Source organism: Amphibalanus amphitrite, unplaced genomic scaffold, assembly GCF_019059575.1.
Source record: "Amphibalanus amphitrite isolate SeventyFive unplaced genomic scaffold, NRLGWU_Aamphi_draft 000193F_arrow, whole genome shotgun sequence".
Lineage (NCBI taxonomy): Eukaryota > Metazoa > Arthropoda > Thecostraca > Balanomorpha > Balanidae > Amphibalanus > Amphibalanus amphitrite.
In genome coordinates this window covers 10,197-31,467 of record NW_024881688.1, presented here as the reverse complement: position 1 = coordinate 31,467, position 21,271 = coordinate 10,197, and the positions used below count along the sequence as shown (strand labels likewise).

The following is a 21,271-nucleotide window of genomic DNA, read 5'->3' as shown; positions in this document are numbered from 1 at the left end:
TTCATAGGTGCTGCTTTGCACCTGCAGCTCTACTCTGTGTGACGCGAGCTACCAGCGTCGATGCTGCCCTTCATTTTCTCTTTAGGGGCTGGTAGTGGTACACCTCGGCAGTCTAAATCGAGCCCTCATCAATAAGATGATACCTGGCCTGGCCCTCTGTAATGAATGAGCTACCGCTATGGCTATATAGGCTGTGAGCTACCAGCAATGCCCTGTGCTATAGCTCATCGTATTCATACAGCCGTATGAGCCGTGGCAGGCGTGTACACGGTATCAGGTATATGGCTTTGATTTTGCCGGTCTGTCAGTTTTTTTTCGGAACATATCTCATATGCTAGCTATAAGAAAAAGGGCATATCTTTCATTTGCAATACGCTATTCCAAAAAGCAATCCAAAATTCATGCAAAATTATAAAGGGGTATGTTTTGTACAACGGCACTAAATCCTTCAACGAGTAAAACATTCCTTCACGCTCATCTACCATCAAATGTGCTACCAAATTCATGCCTAGCTGCCGAGTTTCGCACTATCTTCATCTGCTTTTGTACCAAATTCATTCAAAAGGCACCTAAATGGCGCTGCGGTCTGTGTCGTGCTCGGATTCTTTTTGCTTAGATTTTAATTGTTTTATGTCCACAGTAACTACAAAGACATTACACATCAAATTTGTAATAGGCTTTCATGATTTAGTACAATTGAACTCAATTTCGGATAAGCTTTTTGCGAATTTGACGAACATTCTATTCATCAGCATTCAGGCCTTGAATCTTGATTTACTGAATCTTGATTGAATCAGATTTGAGCTGGAGCTCAAGCTCATTCTGAGGCTGCCTTGCTTGCATTTTTCTTTTCAGTACTTTAACGTTTTACACTGGTAATGTGAAAGAATGACTAATGGTAAATGTTGTTTTTGGTCATTTCCATACCCATGACAATGATTTTATGACATGACCAGCGTCTGCCGTCCCAAAATTATATTTCAGCTTCAACTTGGGCGTCAGAGGGGAAAATCAATTTGGATGTCATTTCCCACCCAAATCTACAAATTTTGGGATTCAACTTGACTCAGAAGTCAGACTTGATTGGTTCAAAACCAGAGCTCTGTTCAGTTGCTGTTTTTAATCAGCATGCTGTCTGTTTTTCCATATAAAGAAGTTATGGTATTAGTAGAGCAGACGTTACACGAAGGTATTCCAACCAAAGAGAGGCGCCATACCCGGTGCTTCTTTCTAGGAAAACTTACGTCCTAACCTAACCTACAACCTACAAACCTACAACCTACAAACCTACCCTACAGCCTACAAACCTACAGCGCCTCTCCTCAGTTGGAAAACCTTCGTGTGACGTCTGCTCTACTAATGCCGAAGTTATTGCTGGTGCTTCTTGGCCTCTCATCAGTCAGATGAAGAGACCAAGTGAATTTTACCAATGAGGAGCCAAGAAATAGCAGCATGCTCACAGCCTGCTGATAATAAACTGGTAGCGAACAGCGCCCTGGGCACTGTTTGGTCACAGCGTAATGGGGACTCCGCGGGGGGACAGGCCTAAGATCTGTGTGAAAGTGGTGAATGACGTGAGCGTATGTTTCTTTTATGCCCATCTACCTACGTATCGCATTGTTTTTACTTCGTGACTTACGACACGGAACAGCCACTACTGTGTTTGTGGAGTGTCGGCGATTGTCAATACAGTTCTTTATATAACTTCCAGCAATAACTTCCGTATATGGGGATAACCGAGAGCACGCTGATATAAAAACAGTGACTGAACAGAGCTCAGGTTCCACCAATTCATGATCAATCAGGATGGCTCTGTGGATTATAGTCTTGAACTGAACCAACCTTTGGGCTTTGGTGATCAGTTCAAGTTGAGACCCCATAATAGGATATGACTGTCAGTTTGTGGTATTTTCCATTTCTTGCATGTAAAAATAGTTTCAAATGTTTCACTTCCAAGTTTCAGGCTGCTCGCCTTGGCCCTTAGGTGCATAATTAGAACTGAATGGACTGTAGGACGTAGGTTGAGGTAGTTGAATAGTTGAGATGTGCAGTAAACTATTAGTATAATATTTTCAGTAAGAAGGTCAGTACCTAGCTACTTACTTGTATCATGAATCATGACTTATTTACCTACAGGCATCCATTTACATATACTTTTAATTTCAGGTGAATATGTGTGTCTATTTTGAAGCTTGACATATTTTTAGTTGTTTGCACTTTCTTCCACTTCAAAAATTAAAATGGTCTTCCTTGAATTTGATGATGAGGTAAGTCAAACCTTCCAAAACTGTTACTTTAAATCATTTGTAAAATCAATTATATTTATGTGCCTGAGTTCTGCAACTGTTAGTGATTGTCAATCACTAACAGTGACAGTACTCAATGCTTTTAGCATGCTAAGCTCTGTCTTGCACTATTCACTATTGTCAAAAAGCAGTGTTACTTATTGGTCATTAGCAGCTGTGTTTCTGGATAATCACAGGTTTAAATTGGTTTGTGCATCTGTACTTTTAGTTGCCCTAGGCACAACATCATTGACTCAAACACCCTACTGGCCCTCAGCCGGAGCTTATGCAGAGTGTGTTTCGCGGCGACCTGGGAGAGGTCCTGCAGGTCCTGCTCGATGGCGGGGACGCCAACTATCAGGTGAGACAGATGGCTTTCCCTCAGCTTTGCCAGCTAGGCTGGTACATCCTGTCAACCACCTAGAGAAGTGGCATACCTACTTGAATGATATTGGGAAGAGATTGAGTGCAGAGCAGAACAAAGCTAATGGATGTGACACAGAAGACCAGCAACCTCACCACCCACTTGCTTAACTCACAGACTCGAAGGCTGTCATCGCTGTATATGTTAGCCTCCCCTCTCCCTCAGAACTAGGGCCAAGTTCCTCAGCTATGGCAGTACCAAACCAACCCCTCTCATCTAACAGTGTCTCTGTGTCCCCTCAGGACGCTGAGCAGCGCACCCCGCTGCACGCGGCCGCGTTCTGCGGTCACGCTGAGATTGCCGAGGCGCTCCTTCTGAACGGGGCGCGCGTCAACGCCAAGGACAGCAAGTGGGCCACCCCGCTGCACTGGGCCTGCCTCCAGGGACAGTCGGTCAGTGTTGGACGGCCGGAGACGCCGCTCGGACTACTTCACAGTTTTCTCAGTTGGAGACGCCACTCCATGACTGTCTTCTGTAACAATTAATGGTTGTTAACCGATTCTGTCAAATATTTCATCGTTGTCATTTAAATGAGGGAGCGTTTGGACGCTCATTTGGATCTGTTGCATTCTTTGATACTTATCAGCTGGGCTTTGGGTCGTTATTTGGTGTCGTTCGGAACAGACGGCGATGGCGTTTGTTACCCACAGTGTCTGGTAAATGGAGTCGTCAGTATCTCTCCAAACACGGTCGCAGTGTGTAGCGCTGGTCGGTCTGTGTGTAGTGTTACCACACACAGACATCCGTGGTAGGTACATAGCTGTGTGCGGTCCGCCGTGAGCCGCCGATCTGACGCCCCCGTCCCGACCTCGGCAGGGGGCGGCGCTGATGCTGCTGCAGCACGAGAGCGACATCATGGTGCGGGACAAGCTGTGGCAGACGCCGCTGCACAAGTGCGCCATCTCTGGCGCCGTGGAGATTGCTGAGCTGCTGGCCGACCTGCTGAGTACCGTCAGTACCACGGACCGCGCCGGCTGGACGCCGCTCCACCACGCCGCCTACCACGGGCGGGTCGAGGTCAGTAACCCACCTACCCACCCACCCACCCCACCGCGCCGGCTGGACGCCGCTCCACCACGCCGCCTACCACGGACGGGTCGAGGTTAGTATAGGGCCCTACTGGTGCGGTATGATCTTTGGTGAAGGGGAACCGAGAAGAAACACGTCTATAACGGTGGGTCGTATAGTAAAGAGTATAATTACTTTACTAGCTTATTTTGACGGCTGTAAAATGAACCCAGTATCACTGTTGGTTTTACGTTTCTTTATGCATTTTTAACCAACGCGCCGGTAATTTCATGACGCCGTGTGCGTACCTGTCCCTACCCTCCTCTGGCTTGCCTTGGTCCCCTCCTGTCCCTCCCTGACCGTGTCACGCCTGACCGCCCTGTTTCGTTGTGTGCCGGCCCTGCCCCGCCTCCGCCTCGCCTCCTTCCCGCCTCCGTCCCGCCGCTGATCCGCCTCCCCTCCACAGATGGTGCAGCTTCTGCTGGATCGCGGCGCCGCCGTGAACGCGCACGACAAGCGCGGCCGGCGCGCGCTCCACCTGGCCGCCAGCCAGGACCGAGAGCGGGTCGTCAGACTGCTGCTCGACCGCAACGCGGACGTCAACGTCGGAGACAAAAAGGTCAGACCGCCGGAGACGAGTGTTGTGCTGCCGGAGACGGGTGTCGTGCTGGGAGAGACGTGGCTAATTTCAGAGCCCAGAAACGACAGCAGCGGAACGGAAGTGACAGTTTAGACAATGATACGAACTGATGTTTCGGTCGCTTTGATTTGATGTTCATAAAGCATCCACATTGATAGAGGCTATAAGGAGGCTGAAATACTTACATAACGTGCAAAAACGCACAAATACTTAAGTGACTTGGACAATCATTTTTCGATTGGGTAGCCACAGCGAACTTGCTGTTCAGTCAAGTTCTTTGTTTGGATACTGTAACGCTCCCTGTTGAGCTTATTCAGACTGGGCCTGCATCACAACCTGCCTGGCAATGTGTCTACTCATACCGACTGTATGTAGTCTGGTGTGCCGCCACTTCTCTGACCGCCCGTCCTTTGTCCGCCCATGTCCAGATGTGCACCCCGCTGCACTGTGCGGCGGCCGCCGGCCACGGCTCCTCCCTGGACCTGCTGCTGGCGGCGCCCGGCGTGGACACGGGGGCGGCCTGCGCGTCCGGTGGTACCCCGCTGCATACGGCGGCTGTACACGGACAGCTGGACACTCTGCGGTGTCTGCTGGCGGCCGGCGCCAACGTGCAGGCCACCGACCGCCGCGGACAGGTGAGGGAGGTCCACCGACCGGCGGGGGCAGGCGAGAGAGGAGGAAGGACAGAGAGAAATGGACAGACCACCGACTGGATGTCAGATGGGAGGGAGGATAGGGATGCGACCGACTGCTTGGAGCAAGCCAGACGGGAGACGAACACGGTCAGAGTCTCGGCTGACCTGGTGACCCGATTTACCGCTCTGTGGCCTGCCGCTCCCCTGTATCCGCTGCCTGCTGTCCGGATGACCTGACCTGCCCCTCCGCCCTTCGCTGCGCCTCAGACGGCGCTGCACCTGGCCGCTGCCACCACGCGCGGTCTGGACTGCGTCAAACTGCTGCTGAGCCGCGGCGCCGACCCTCGCTCGGCCGCCGCGCCGGCCGGACTGACACCACTGCATATGACGGCCATGCACGGCCGGTTCCAGCGGGCCCGGCTGCTGCTCAACAGAGGTGGGTCCGCCCAGAGGCACTGTCGGAAATAGAGTGGCGTTGTGGTGGGAGGGAGAGTATGTGTCTCCGGACTCCGGAGGCAGTTATCAGTCTGATGAAAGAGGAGGGCGATGTTGCAACGTGAGGCTCTACCGCCTTGAGCGAGCTCTCCTTGGGACTAGCTCTTATAAGTTACTAGCTCTTTTAACATTAGCTTTTACATCACTAGCTCTTTTGTAGCACTAGCTCAAACGTACTAGCTCAAATGACACTAGCTGTTTTGTCGCTAGCTATTCGGACACGAGGCCTTGAGCGAGAGATGTGTTGAATCATAGTCCATAGATCGTGGGCCGTTTCCATTGGTGTACTTAGTTATATTCCGATGACATAGCGTCAAATTACTATTAAACAAGGGCCATGCAGTGTCTATTTATTCATGATCTGCAAGCAATGTTCAGCTTGCCTTTATGTTCGACTTATGATTTCTGTCTCGCGTTCTCCCCATCGCTTCCCCTTCGGTCTTCATGTTGGACTGCCGATTTCTACCTCCCTCGCTCGCCGCCAGGCGCCGAGGTGGACGCGTTGGACGCCCGCAGCTGCTCCCCGCTCCACCTGGCCGCCGCCTGCGGGCACGACGTCCTCGTGAAGACGCTGTTCCAGCACGGTGCCGACGTCAACAGAGCTGGACCGGACGGTAAGTGGCAGTTCTAATTACGACGAACGGCGACTTCAGCTCGGGGCGAACGGCACGTTTAATTGTAGATCTATCAGTTCATGCGATCGTCGGGGGAATTAACATTGCTGCGACCGCTTCAGTCCGTTAGAAGACCAACTACGAAGCCTTTGTGCTTTAAGTTATGACTGTTTTTGCATGAATATATGTCGTTAAACCATTATCCACCGCCTCCCTCCGCCAGGGATGACGCCGCTGCACCTGGGCGCACTGAACGGGTTCACCGCCTGCGTGAAACAGCTGCTGGAGCTCGGCGTGGACATCCGGGCCACGGACAGCCTGGGACGCACCGCGCTCCACCTCTCCGCGCACAAAGGGTATGTACCGAGCGCTGCACGAGGCGCGGGCCAGACCGGCGATATTCTCAGTGTGGTCATGGGGTAGTCGGACCATCAAAACTTTCCAACCTGATCAGTATTTTCCTGCCATTTTCCCGCGCTTCTTCCATATTTAATTTGCTGATCGCCTCCCGTTAATGGTTGGTTTTGATCTAGGCGGTAATTTGGACCTGGCTAAATGAGAGTCTTCTGGGGCTTGTTTTTGTCAGCTACCTAAATTGCTAGCTTACAAGCACCGTTTCCGGCTGCATTCCTTTTTACAAAGCCCGCATTTCCGGTGCTGTGGGCGAGTTCCCACCAGTGCTGTCACCGGCGGACCCGGGGACCTCTCTGTACGGCCGGCCGGCCGCGGAACTTTGTCCGCCCGCGGGGCCCGGGTGGGGCGGAGGACTGGCAGTTCCGGGTCGCCCAACCAACGGCTGTGAGCCGCCGGACTTGGACCGGCGCCCGGCCGGCCGGCCAGCGCCGCCCCCCCGGGGGTACGAAACCATCGAAAGGCGCCGGGTGACGACAAACTTAGTGATGGAGAGGGCGGCCCGCTGGACATTAGGACCGGGAATGGGGGTCTTTGCCGCGGCACGATCCCGAAACCAACTCCAAACGGTTTGTACCCAGTGGCGCCCGGTTCACGAACCGCCGCCGAGCTACTCACGGGGTAACCTTGGATATAGCCTGTCAGCAGCTGTCACACTACCACACCTCGGCTCCCCCGTGGGTAGTTCTCGGGCATGAGCGGTGACCTCTGCTGGCGCTGAGCGCCCGCCTGATTGGTGCTGTCAGCGGCTGGGCTGTCCTGTCAGCGGCCTGGCTGCACTGTCAGCACAGTGAGGGTGACGGACGGCCCGTGACAGCGTTACTCCACGGCCAGTAACGGCCGTATATGACCCGCGGCGTCCCCGGCCGGCCGTGCCGCTACTCCGAACCACGCTGCGCCATGAATACATACTCTGCGGGGTTGTGATATAGCGTAGCTGACGAAGCGCCGTACGGCTGAGCTGTGGGTATTTCTAGAGGTGGGCTCGGTGTGTGTAGAGGGGGGGGGGGGGCGGACGGGTCAGGACATGGCACACTGATGGATTTTAGGTGTTAAGGTTCGGTCCCACAAATGTAAATTGTTTAGTCTACTCAGGTAGCGCGATGCTTGTGCGTTTGTGTTTTACTTGAGCACAGTGCCCGATGTTGTGTGTCTGTTCACATGCGGATGCTTCGCTTGATGCTTCCTTCGAGTTAAAAATAATCATTGTTGTGTTCTCTGAAGTTTAATTGGTGGTTGTTGCGATCTGTAGAGTAAAGAAGGTGGATTGTGCAATCTATTAGGTAAAACAGATTGATCTGTTCCATATGTTGCGGACTGTCGGATAAAAAAGTATCATTGGTACGGGCTCTGAGGTATAACAGACAATTGTCGCGGTCCGTGAGACCATCAGGATGTGACCGCCCTCCGGTCCCAGGGCGCTCCGCGCGACCGGCCGCCGCGCGGCACCTGGCCACTCCGCCGGCGGCTGTCCGATTTATGGTCACTGCCAATCCGGAACGGATATTGGCCGCCGGCCTATTGCGGCCGGGGGACCCGGCGACCGAGCTGGCGGCGTACCGCGGGCCGATATACCATAATACGGCGGCCGGTCACACCGCACACAGGTAGCAGTAGTGGCCCCCTGAACGGTCGCGTGATGAAACTGGATTAGATGGCTGTCGAATTACGTTATGATATAGACCGTGGCCTCTTGTGAATTAGTCACAGAGAAATGGGAGGCTATCAAACGCTGTGTGCCGCAGGGATCCGATGGCGGTGCCGACTGCCCACTGCCGCTCTCACCAGGTCGTATCTACCTAATTTCGCGTGAGGTGTGCGTCCTCTCTGTGTGACCGTTTGCTGTGACCGAGTGTTATCCCTACCCGACCTTCCCTTTCTAGTCCCGGTGTAGTCATATTCTGTAGTAGCCCAGTCTTGGGTGCATTGCCGGCAATCCTCGATGGTAGTTGCAGGCTGCAGCTGACCACCTTCTATCGCCCTGCTTTCACAGATAATATGTTTTATGGTACGGAAATCAACACAGTTTGCCTCAGAATGTCTATGTGATCGGTTAACACATGTTGCCTTAGACACTGGTGATTAGTAACATGTTTCCCACAACCTTTCACAATGGTCGTACGTCCAGACAGCTCGGTTCCCAGATGCACTCCTCGCTGTCTATTTTTGTCATAGCCTTTGCCTGTTATGAACCACAAGCCAAAGCCAGCGACTGGAACTGAAGCCGGGTGCTAAATAAACATCTGCCTGTTCGCTAGGTGTGGTCTATGTATAATTTACGCTCCTACCCACCCCACCCATATTTGAACGACCTTTCCGGTTTGTTTTGATGTGCTTAGCGCTCCGTACGAGTCTAGCTAGAGGCTGCATCTTCTGGCCATGGATTTCATCGCTGTTTTGTGATGTGCCCTTACACTGTTCTTTCAGTTTAGTTCCGCACAATGAAGCGTGTTTGATGGGATGGCTATGGCTAACATCAACACCTTCTCACGTACGGTTGGTGTTTCACCCATGTTGCTTGCTGACTGGCCTTGTGACAGCTATAAGTAGTGTGATAAAATGGTTGTTTTGATCATGAATTGCATCTGCCCATCATACAACATGAGAAACTGACGCTCCGATTCGTTCCAAGCGTACCGTTGTCTTACAATTGCTTTCCAATTTTGTATCACGCGATAACCAAGTAACACAATTCGGTGCATTCTCACTCCGTTATTGGACTTCTTTTTTCCTTGCGTTGTCTTTTCTTTGTCTGATGCGGAAAGTTATAGTCTGCCTTCAACCCTGTTTATATGGAAATTGTCGTGAAGTTCCTCATAGTTGGGTTTTTAGTTTTATTTTCATCCCGACTCAGAATCTATGCATTGCTTTCGTGTTATCCGAGCAGTTCGACCATATTTCGTTGGTTTCAAGCCGAATTAAACCCGATCCCAAGTCGCAACTGATATCGATTTATGTACATAAGATTAAAGATAATGGCCTGTTTTGTTTCATTACCTTACCCTCGACTTTATCATGCGCTAAAAGCAGCGGCATTTCTATGAGAACTGGGTTGTTTATTTAAACGCAGTCAACACGCAGCTTTGAATATGAAGCCCATTAATGTCAGTTACCAACCGACGGACCTGTTTGCTTTTAACCACAGACCCTCCTCATGCCGCATCCTATGTCATAATCTGTGTGTTTACGCCTTTTTATAACTCCTGATTTAATCACCATTCATGTGTAGTGAACACTGAATGGGTGTCATATAATGAATGGGCCTTGAGGGAGACTCCTGATGAGGAGAGGTGGGCCCTATTACTGATTAGGGTGTCTCATACCGTACGCTCCCCAGATCTGTTGTCCAGTATTGGCTGTTAATGGCCGTCTGCACCCAAATCGCGTTATCGTTCATATCATGATCGATAACAAGACTTAGGCCGACGACGAGTGTGTCTATAGGACAGTATTTTTGGATTAAAAGTTGCTATTGGGGAGGGTGGGAGGGGGTCGTTTTCCACAGCCTGTCGCTTCGTTTCCACCCTTCCGCACTGTCCGCCGCCTCTGAGCGCGCGCCTTGGACTGCCCGACCTGTTTTGCGGCCTGTGTACTGTGCGTGTCTTATCTCGCCTCGGCCGAAGCCCGGTCCCTCCCCCTGGACCCGGGTGCGAGTTACCTAAGTGTGGAACTACCCAGCGCCGAGCCGGCCGGATGACGTCACACCACGGCCAGTGCCGGCGCGGCGGCAGACTAGCCGAGATTGGCATGGTCTTAACTTGGCGAAGAGGCATCGGACGCCAAACTTCTGCTGCAGCTATTAATCACATTTCATGCGTTTCTTCCATGTGTATGAGCTATCAAGTCCTTCGAATACCTAATGTGTAGGTGAGCGTACCTGCATTTAGCAGTGTGTGCTATGCTATGTGGATGGGCACATCCGACAGTCGACACACTGCGGAATGGATTCCTATATTGCTTGGCTGATTCTGGCTTTGTGTCTTCGAACGAACCACTGAAAGGGAGGACGTCATTTTTAAAGGTTGTTAGGTGCACTCAAACGTTTTAAGATAAGCAACTGCTGATTGAATTTCTGGCGAGGGTTGGTGGAACGCTCTGTTTACAAATGAGTATCTACCTACCTAGTACCTACCTGCAGTGGCAAATAACTGGGTCGCAGTCAGTTAGGCATGATTCACGAAGTCCCTTATCTTTTATTAGACTTATTAAGCCCAATGTGTAACATTTGCGTCTTTTCGCGTTGTATCGGGTAGCAAATGAGAAAATCTGCTTCTTCTCCACAGCCCTCAATTCAAGAAACCGTCCTTTTCCTTATCGCATCATTCCAGAACATAATTTTCAAACATGGGTATCTTCCCCACAAAAAAAAAACTGAAGCAGTTTCCTTCGGCTCCAATGCGCCGCTCGCCCAGGGAGACGGAAGTGTTATATTCTCGGCGGTCCAGTCTGCATTCTGCAGCACACTCAAACTTGGCGGACCCCCAGCGCACGACTGAACGATTCGTATTGTTGTGAGTGACTGTGACAATTCACTGGTGGTTTCGGAATAATGAACAGGCGGCGCAGCCCAGTGCCTCTTACAATGAATTACAGTGGCGAATGCACTATTGCAGAGAAGAAATGGATTGAGCAGATGCCCAACCTCGCTGTATTATCAACTAAACATTAGGTACCTACGCTTTACATTTTAATCAGGCAATCATGTAAACAAACGACTTGCGAGTTGCGACCCTTCCGCCTTACATAACTCGGCAGAATGCCCCTGAGTCGGCTAAACTACACTGCATCTCTTCAAACCTTGTATTTTACAATTTACCACTCAGCTATGCAACAGGCTTATAATTCACTGCTCAAGTCTCAACCCCTTTTTCCCTATCATCTTTTTGGCACCCTCAATCACCATCTGCGCTGCCCACTGTCCAGCAAATAATCCGGCCGTCTACAGTTCTCTGGCAGGGGCTTCCAAACTCAAGCGAACTCGCCGAAGTTTCGCCATTCAATGCGGAGGATCTGTGCAATTGAGTTTGAGAGCCTCTGGTTTGGCTCGGCGCGCCTGCGCCGCGCCGTTGGTCCGGCCAAGTACGCGAGTGACGTCATGCTATAAGCGTCATCCCCCGACCAAAGTCACCAATCAGAGCCCTAGAATCGACTTGTAGTTCCACACTTAGGTAACTCGCGACCCGGGTCGTCAACCGCGCCACGACTCGGGTCTCCTCCCACCCCTCTGCCCCTCCCTCCCTCCTCGTGCTGGCCATCCTCCGCTCCCTCTATTCGAGCCCCAAATCAAGCTAATAGGTGGGCCCTATTACTGATTAGGGTGTCTCATACCGTACGCTCCCCAGATCTGTTGTCCAGTATTGGCTGTTAATGGCCGTCTGCACCCAAATCGCGTTATCGTTCATATCATGATCGATAACAAGACGCCAAACTCGCCAACGGAGCAGAATGTACGCGGTTATATAGGTATCCTGATTGTTGGCAATGCACACGACGTTCGGCATGAACAGTGTTTTGTTCGCAGTTCCATAGCCTGCCGTGTCCGTCTGTCTGCTGTTTGCACTTCCCATCGGCCCGCCGACGCGGCGATTAGTGTTATGAGTTACGCCAGGTCCCCTTTTCTAGCGTCCGCACACACTGACGAACACTTCCCTTCCCCATGTCGACGAACCCCCCCCCCTCTCTCCCCACTCTCTCTCTCTCTCTCTCTCTCTCTCTCTCTCTCTCTCTCTCTCTCTCTCTCTCTCTCTCTCTCTCTCTCTCTCTCCTCTCCCTCCCCCTCTCTCTCTCTCTCCTCTCTCTCTCCCTCACTTTCCTCCCCGTCCGACGTCCGACTACGGGACGGACGGGCCCGTCCCACGGTCCCTCTCTTGTTTGTCGGTTTTCTGGGGGTGTAGCTTTATTACCGCAACGGCCGTCCAGAACCAATAGCACCACCGTGGCCACAGACCACCCTCATATCCACTTTCGCGTTTGACGAGCGCTAGACGGCGATATTTGAAATTGACATGTTTGACTGGCACCGCCATTGCGTCCTTTTTATTGACACCATCCGAAGCCGTGCTGCTGTCGATATGCATGGACCAGTGGACGTCATGCTGCCGGTGGCCTGGCGCCTGGTGCAAAACGGGGTCGCCAGGTGTCCTTAGGGTGTGTTATTCCCCAGCGACGGCAAAGTCCAAGTCGGCGCGGAGCCAAGCGTCTAAAGTCGACGCGGAGCCAAGCGTCTACGTGCGCCTGTTCGGCGATGGCCGCGCTGAGCGACCGCAGTTCTATGCACACAGCATTGGTTAATGGTTTGCCCATCTCCTTATTCGCTACCGCTTATAATTGCCATTGTTCCATAAATTGTTAATGGGTCAACATGGTTCAGGCATGTGGAAGTGCCTCACCGATACGGTTCAAGCGTACCGGGCGCATAAATGAGCCCACATGGTTCACGCATGTGTGGCTTGGTGCTGCGTCGATATGGTTCACGCATACCTGACGAACAGCGAGTTTGTAATGATCAACATGGTTCAGGCATGTTTAATTGCCTCTCCGATACGGTTCAGGCGTAACTGGCGCATAAATGAGCCCACATGGTTCACGCATTTGTGGCTTGGTGCTGCTTCGATTTGGTTCACGCATACCTGACGAACAGCGAGTTTTGTAATGGGTCAACATGGTTCAGGCATGTTGTGAAGTGTCTCACCGATACGGTTCAGGTGGGTTCAAGCGTACCGGGCGCATAAATGAGCCCACATGGTTCACGCATGTGTGGCTTGGTGCTGCGTCGATATGGTTCACGCATACCTGACGAAAAGCGAGTTTTTAATGGATCAACATGGTTCAGGCATGTTGAATTGCCTCCCCGATACGGTTCAGGCGTAACTGGCGCATAAATGAGCCCACGTGGTGCACGCATGTGTGGCTTGGTGCTGCGTCGATACGTCGATATGGTTCAGACATACCTGGCGAACAGCGAGTTTTACTGTGTCAACATGATTCAGGCATGTTGAATTGCCGCACCAATACGTGTCAGAATACCGGACGCGTAGATGAGCCCAGATGGTTCAGGCATGTGTGGCTTGGAGCCGTGTCGATATGGTTCATGCATACTTTACGAACAGCTAATTTAACTGTCAACATGGTTCATGCATGTTGAATCGCCTCACCGATACGGGTCGGAGAACCGGGCGCGTAATCCAGCCGCCCACATGATTCAGGCATTTTTGGCTGAGGGCCGCGTAGATATGATTGAGGCATCACGACGAACAACGCATTTAACTGTCAACATGATTCATGCATGTTGAATTGCCGCACCGCTACTGGTCAGGCGTACCGAGCGCCTAAATAAGCCCACATGATTCAGGCATATGGTTCATGCATACCTGACGCATTACGGATTTTACTGTGTCAACATGATTCATGCATGTTGAATCGCCGCACCGATGCGTGTTAGAATACCGGGCGCATAAATGGGCCCGCATGATTCAGGCATGTTTGGTTGGGAACTGCGTCGATATGGTTTAGACGTACCTGACGCACGACGGATTTAACTGTCAACATGATTCATGCATGTTGAATCGCCTCATCGATACGGGTCAAAGAACCGGCGTATGTGAGCCCACATGATTCAAGCGTGTGTGGCTGGGAACCACGTAGATATGGTTCAGGCATGCCTGACGAACAACGAATTTAGCTGTGTCAACATGATCATGCATGCTGAATTTCCGTATCGATACGGATCAGAGAACCGGTGTAGGGAAGCCCACATGATTCGGGCGTGTGTGGCTGGGAGCCGCTTAGATATAGTTCAGGCATACTTGACGAACAACGAATTTAGCTGTGTCAAAATGATTCATGCATGTTGCATTGCCGCGCCGATACGTGTCAGAATACCGGGTACATAGATGAGCCCACATGATTCCGGCATGTGTGGCTGGGAGCCGCGTCGATGTGACCTCACGCCGATATGTTTCAGGCATACCGGTTGTATGAATGAGCCCACGTAATTCAAGCGCGTGTGTCTTGTAGCCGCGTCGGTACGGTTCAGGCATACCTGACGAATAGCGAATTCTAACTGGGTGAACATGATTCATGCATATTTGGCCAATCGATTCTTCACGCCGATAAGGCTCAGGCATACCGGGGTACGGTTCAGGCATACCTGACGAGCAGCAAATTTAACTGGGTCAAACTGGGTCATGCATGTTTGATAGATCAATTTCTCACGCCGATATGGGTCAGGCAGACTGGGCGCACGAATGAGCTCAAGTGATTCGGGCGCGTGTGGCTTGTAAGCCGTGTCGGTACGGCTCAGTCGTATCCGACGAACAGTGATTGAACTGGGTCAACATGGTTCATGCATGATCAATCGCTTCCTCACGCCGATATGGTTCAGGCATTCCGGGCGCTTAAATGGGCGCTGCGTCCATTGTCCTGCCTGACTGCGTGAGGGGTTATCCTGTGCAAATAGATCCCGACCGACTGCTGGAGTCGTGGGTCCCTCCCCAGTGTTATCGGACAAAAGGTCAACCACTTGACCCCACAGAGGTGACCACTGCGTCCCTCCCGCGCCTTCCCCTCCCCCTCGTGAACTGGCGGTGGTTTTACACGCCGCGACGCCCGGCGGCGGTGTCACAACGTGACGTAACGGCTCTATTACTGCTGACGGCCGAGTGTTGGCCGCCCGACTGGTGGGCGCGCGCAGCGGAATGGGTGGGGGGAGCCCCGTCCGCGGAAACACAACTGGCACTCCCCGGCGGCCATCACGGCGACAATGCTTCGATGTGTGCATTTGTTCTGGTGACGTCACCCGGCACCCAACGAATAGCGTCATTGGCTCCATCTTAGTCAGGCGGGGCGCCGCGTCGATATGGTTTAGGCATACCTGACGAACAGCGAATTTAACTGACAACATGATTCGTGCATGTTGAATCGCCGCATCGGTACGGTTCAGGCGCACCCGGCGCATAAATGAGCCCACATGGTTCAGGCATGTGTGGCTTGGCGCTGCGTCGATATGGTTCAGGCATATCTGACGAACAGCGAGTTTTACCGTGTCAACATGATTCATGCATGTTGAATCGCCGCATCGGTACGGTTCAGGCGTACCGGGCGCATAGATGAGCCCACATGCTTCAGGCATGTGTGACTTGGCGCTGCGTCGATATGGTTCAGGCATATCTGACGAACAGCGACTTTTACTCTGTCAACATGAATCAGGCATGTTGCATTGCCGCACCGATACGGTGCAGGCGTACCCGGCGCATAAATGAGCCCACATGGTTCAGGCATGTGTGGCTTGGCGCTGCGTCGATATGGTTCAGGCATACCTGACGAACAGCGAGTTTTACTGTGTCAACATGATTCATGCATGTTGAATTGCCGCACCGATACGGTGCAGGCGTACCCGGCGAATAGATGAGCCCACATGGTTCAGGCATGTGTGGCTTGGCGCTGCGTCGATATGGTTCAGGCATATCTGACGAACAGCGAGTTTTACTGTGTCAACGTGATTCATGCATGTTGCATTGCCGCACCGATACGGTGCAGGCGCACCCGGCGCATAAATGAGCCCACATGGTTCAGGCATGTGTGGCTTGGCGCTGCATCGATATGGTTCAGGCATATCTGACGAACAGCGAGTTTTACAGTGTCAACATGATTCATGCATGTTGAATTGCCGCACCGATACGGTGCAGGCGTACCCGGCGCATAAATGAGCCCACATGGTTCACGCATGTGTGGCTTGGTGCTGCGTCAATATGGTTCAGGCATATCTGACGAACAGCGAGTTTTACTGTGTCAACATGATTCATGCATGTTGCATTGCCGCACCGATACGGTGCAGTCGTACCCGGCGCATGAATGAGCCCACATGGTTCAGGCATGTGTGGCTTGGCGCTGCGTCGATATGGTTCAGGCATATCTGACGAACAGCGAGTTTTAATGTGTCAACATGATTCATGCATGTTGTATTGCCGCACCGATACGGTGCAGGCGTACCCGGCGCATAATGAGCCCACATGGTTCAGGCATGTGTGGCTTGGCGCTGCATCGATATGGTTCAGGCATATCTGACGAACAGCGAGTTTTACAGTGTCAACATGATTCATGCATGTTGAATTGCCGCACCGATACGGTGCAGGCGTACCCAGCGCATAAATGAGCCCACATGGTTCAGGCATGTGTGGCTTGGCGCTGCGTCGATATGGTTCAGGCATATCTGACGAACAGCGAGTTTTACTGTGTCAACATGATTCATGCATGTTGCATTGCCGCACCGATACGGTGCAGTCGTACCCGACGCATAAATGAGCCCACATGGTTCAGGCATGTGTGACTTGGCGCTGCATCGATATGGTTCAGGCATATCTGACGAACAGCGAGTTTTACAGTGCCTCAACATGAATCAGGCATGTTGCATTGCCGCACCGATACGGTGCAGGCGTACCCGGCGCATAAATGAGCTCACATGGTTCAGTCATGTGTGGCTTGGCGCTGCGTCGATATGGTTCAGGCATATCTGACGAACAGCGAGTTTTACGGTGTCAACATGATTCATGCATGTTGAATTGCCGCACCGATACGGTGCAGTCGTACCCGGCGCATAAATGAGCCCACATGGTTCAGGCATGTGTGGCTTGAAGCTGCGTCGATATGGTTCAGGCATATCTGACGAACAGCGAGTTTCACTCTGTCAACATGAATCAGGCATGTTGCATTGCCGCACCGATACGGTGCAAGCGTCCCCGGCGCATCAATGAGCCCACATAGTTCAGGCATGTGTGGCTTGGCGCTGCGTCGATATGGTTCAGGCATATCTGACTTACAGCGAGTTTTACTGCGATATGGTTCAGGCAAACCGGTCGCCAAATGAGCCCGTGTACCTGATGAACAGTGAATTTAACTGGGTCTACATGGTTCATGCATGTTGATTGTTGCTGCTCTGCACCGGTATGGGTCAGGCATACCAGGCGCATTAATGAGCCCACACGATTCAGCCATGTGTATAAGCAGCGTCGGTACGGACGGTTCTGTCGTACCTGACGAACAGCGAATTTAACTGGGTCAACTTGGTTCAGACATGTTGGTTCTCCGCTCTGTGTTACTTTGACATGGACGACGGGCCGGTATATACATTCATACCCAGATAGAGCGGGTGGTATTGTATCAGTTATTCACTATCAACGACTCTGGACACACACATCTGCCATGTGCGTCTCTGCACAACGGTCTATCCCACTGGTATTGATTCGTTCACAGCATCAGCATAATCCATTCGCTTGACTTTTCGGCGAGTCAGCCATGCAGGCAGCAGGCTCCTTATATGACTAGTATCGCTAGCACGCTAGCCTGACTTACCGGCCATGTCCGTCTCCCTTGGTCCCCCTCTGCTGAGCACCAGGTACTCTGTCGCTCCACAAACCTGTCTCCCGGCCTTGTCTACTTTTCCTGCTCGCTCGTTTTACAGCGCATAGCTCGACGCTCGATTCCCACTCTCTCGCTTTGTCCGTCACCTCTGCGACCGCACGATCGTTTTCCACAGCCTGTCGCTTCGTTTCCACCCTTCCGCACTGTCCGCCGCCTCTGAGCGCGCGCCTTGGACTGCCCGACCTGTTTTGCGGCCTGTGTACTGTGCGTGTCTTATCTCGCCTCGGCCGAAGCCCGGTCCCTCCCCCTGGACCCGGGTCGTCAACCGCGCCACGACTCGGGTCTCCTCCCACCCCTCTGCCCCTCCCTCCCTCCTCGTGCTGGCCATCCTCCGCTCCCTCTATTCGAGCCCCAAATCAAGCTAATGAGGAGACTCCGCTATGCTCTGTCGGATTCTCCGACGACGGATTCTCCGACGGAGCATAGCGACCGTTCACAGTGCATGTTGTTTATCCTCTGTGTATAGCTCATTGTTCAGCTCGTTGTGTGCGCCGCCCTCTAGTTTTTGTGTTATGTATCTTTCACACATCCGCATTTCTCTGCCTCAGTTTGTGGTGTGTTTGTACAAATGTTTGTGTTGTCTGAGTGTGTATGTTTCCGTCTGCCAGGAACCAGGACAGCACGAGCCTTCTGCTGGCGCGGGGAGCCGACCTCAGTGCCGCCGATAAACAGGGTCGTCTGCCGCTGCACTACGCGGCCGCGCGCGCCAACTATGAGGTCAGTCACAGTACGATAGTCAGTCACAGTCCTACGCTCAGTCACAGTCAGTCAGTCAGTCAGTCAGTCAGTCAGTCAGTCAGTCAGTCAGTCAGTCAGTCAGTCAGTCAGTCAGTCAGTCAGTCACAGTCCGACAGTCAGTCAGCCAGTCAGTCAGTCAGTCACAGTCCGACAGTCAGTGTCAGTCAGTCAGTCAGTCAGTCAGTCAGTCAGTCAGTCAGTCAGTCAGTGTCAGTCCGACAGTCAGTCAGTCAGTCAGTCAGTCAGTCACAGTCCGACAGTCAGTGTCAGTCAGTCAGTCAGTCAGTCAGTCAGTCAGTGTCAGTCCGACAGTCAGTCACAGTCCTACGCTCAGTCACAGTCCGACAGTCAGTCAGTCAGTCACAGTACGACAGTCAGTCACAGTACGACAGTCAGTCACAGTCGGACAGTCAGTCACAGCACGACAGTCACAGTCCGACTTAAAACGTCCGTCAGTCGGTCGACAGCTAAATTGGCCGGTTCTTATGCCTGTCTGAATGCAGTACCTGTCGCTGCGTATCGAATGTCTATGCCATTCTGGTGGTGACATTACCTGACCGCCTTTACCTACCTCAGGTGGCTGTGACGCTGGTGGTGGCCGGTGCCGACGTCTCGTGCACAGACAGCCACGGCCGCACGCCGCTCTACTGCGCCGCGGCCGCCGACGCCGACGGAAGGTCCGTATCCGCCGGGTCGGGGTCTGGGGCTGGGTCTGTCTCACAGGCGAGGGGCGGGGTCCGCTTCCTGTGGTCTGGATTCAGGTCCGCCTCCCGGCGTCTGGGCTCAGGTCCGCCTCCCAAGGTCTGGACCGAGGATCAGACTCCCAGGGTCAGTGTTGGGCATGGGGTCCTCTGTTTAAGGTCAGGATCTTCCCCAGGGTCAGGTTCTGCCTCCTGGGACATGAGTCTGGTGACCAGGGTCAGGGTCAGGTCACCATCCACAACCAGGGTCAGGGTTATGGATGCGCCGTCCGGGTCAGGCTGGGACGTGGAGGATGTGATGATATGCTCTGATGACGTTCAGCGGCCCACCCGCGTGTCTGGTTCATTGGGTGAGTACCGTACGGATCGGGGCCATTCAACACTGAGCGCGCATTGTGAATGGTAATGCCGCGCCTAGTGCTGTGTTTTCAAACGAAAGGGTGATCTTTGATGTGTCGTAGCTCTCTGTACTAAATTTGACCGCGACTCTCACACTGTCAGTGAGGTTATTTAGGTGAGCAGAGAACTGTAACTCCAGCAGCTGGCCCTGTGACTCTGTGTCTGTGACCGTGTGACTGTCACAGGACGGTGCAGCTGCTACTCTGTATCAGCTGTGACTGTGTTTGTGACTGTGTTACCTGTCACAGGACGGTACAGCTGCTGCTGCAGCGCGGCACCGACCCGCTCCAGCCGGACTCGGAGGGCCGCTCACCTCTCCATCTGGCGGCCGCCGCCGGCCACCGCGCCGCGCTGGACCTTCTGCTCGACTCGCGCGGTGTGTGCTCCGTGCTGGGACCGCCGGCCGGCGAGGAGCGCTGCCCGCCGGCGGCGCCCAGTCCCCTCCACCTGGCTGTGAGTACCATACTACTCCACACACACACTGACACACAGACATAGACACAGAGTCACACACCCGCCGGCGGCGCCCAGCCCCCTCCACCTGGCTGTGAGTACCGCACCTCCCCCTACACACACAGACACACACCCCAGCGGACCGCCGTCTGGGGGTAGGGCTGTGACTCGGCGGCGCCCAGATCCCTGCATCTGGCTGTGAGTACCTAGTGAGTACCATACTAACTAACTACGGGCTATCTCCTCCCCTCCCCTGGCATTCACAGACACATACCACAAACACACCTTACTGGAGAGCCATCCCACTAAAACTGGCAGTCAGTCAAATTCTACGTCCGCGGGGTTCTGTCTTATCAAGTGTCAGCGATGTTTAACTGTTTCTTTCCGTCACTATACGCCCCTGCCCTCACCGACGTCCCCCGGCGTGTCCGCAGGCGTTCCACGGTCACCAGGCCAACCTGATGAACCTAATGGCCGTGATGGATAACGTCAACCTGCTGGAGGGACGCGGACGGACGGCGCTGCACCTGGCGGCGGCGCGCGGCAACCTGCCCTGTCTGCTCTCACTGCTGGAACAAAAGGTAAGGTGTGGGACAACCTGCCCTGCCTGCTGCCGCTGCTGGAACAAAAGGTTAGGAGGACCCACGGCAACCTGCCCTGCCTGCTGTCACTACTGGAACAAAAAGTACTACGCACCATCGGGCTCCTCGGGTTTTGTTGTTTGCTCCAATAAACAAACAAACAAACAAACAAACAAACAAACAAACAAACAAACAAACAACAAAACCCGAGGAGCCCGATGGTGCGTAGTTTTTCATCCGCCCCTAAGCCTGTTTGCTGAAAAAGAACTAAGCTCATAGCGTTCCGTGCTCGGTCTTACTGTGCGAGCTCTAAATTTGTCCTTATTGCTATCTATCTCCAGACCACAGATCCTGAAAACAAATAATCCATGCGTTGTCTGCTACAGTCTAATGTAGCTCACAATAGACACCCGGGGACGCATCTTATGGTGTCTGGCGACCACGCGATTAGACGGAATGCATTCCTCGT

At 52.9% G+C, this 21,271-nt stretch overlaps 1 protein-coding gene across 1 annotated transcript; it reads left to right on the top strand.

Moving 5' to 3' along the window:
- Positions 1–550: 550 nt before the first annotated feature.
- On the top strand, positions 551–20,802 carry LOC122384547 (serine/threonine-protein phosphatase 6 regulatory ankyrin repeat subunit A-like; the record flags this gene model as incomplete). Its single annotated transcript, XM_043372078.1, has 14 exons — positions 551–584; positions 2,167–2,267; positions 2,563–2,646; positions 2,952–3,101; positions 3,526–3,726; positions 4,184–4,336; positions 4,786–4,992; positions 5,260–5,428; positions 5,973–6,101; positions 6,325–6,457; positions 18,539–18,647; positions 19,245–19,345; positions 20,017–20,221; positions 20,656–20,802. Coding segments are annotated over exons 2-14 (1,815 nt in total), but the record flags the coding sequence as incomplete, so codon positions are not given.
- Between the last annotated feature and the right edge of the window lie 469 nt (positions 20,803–21,271).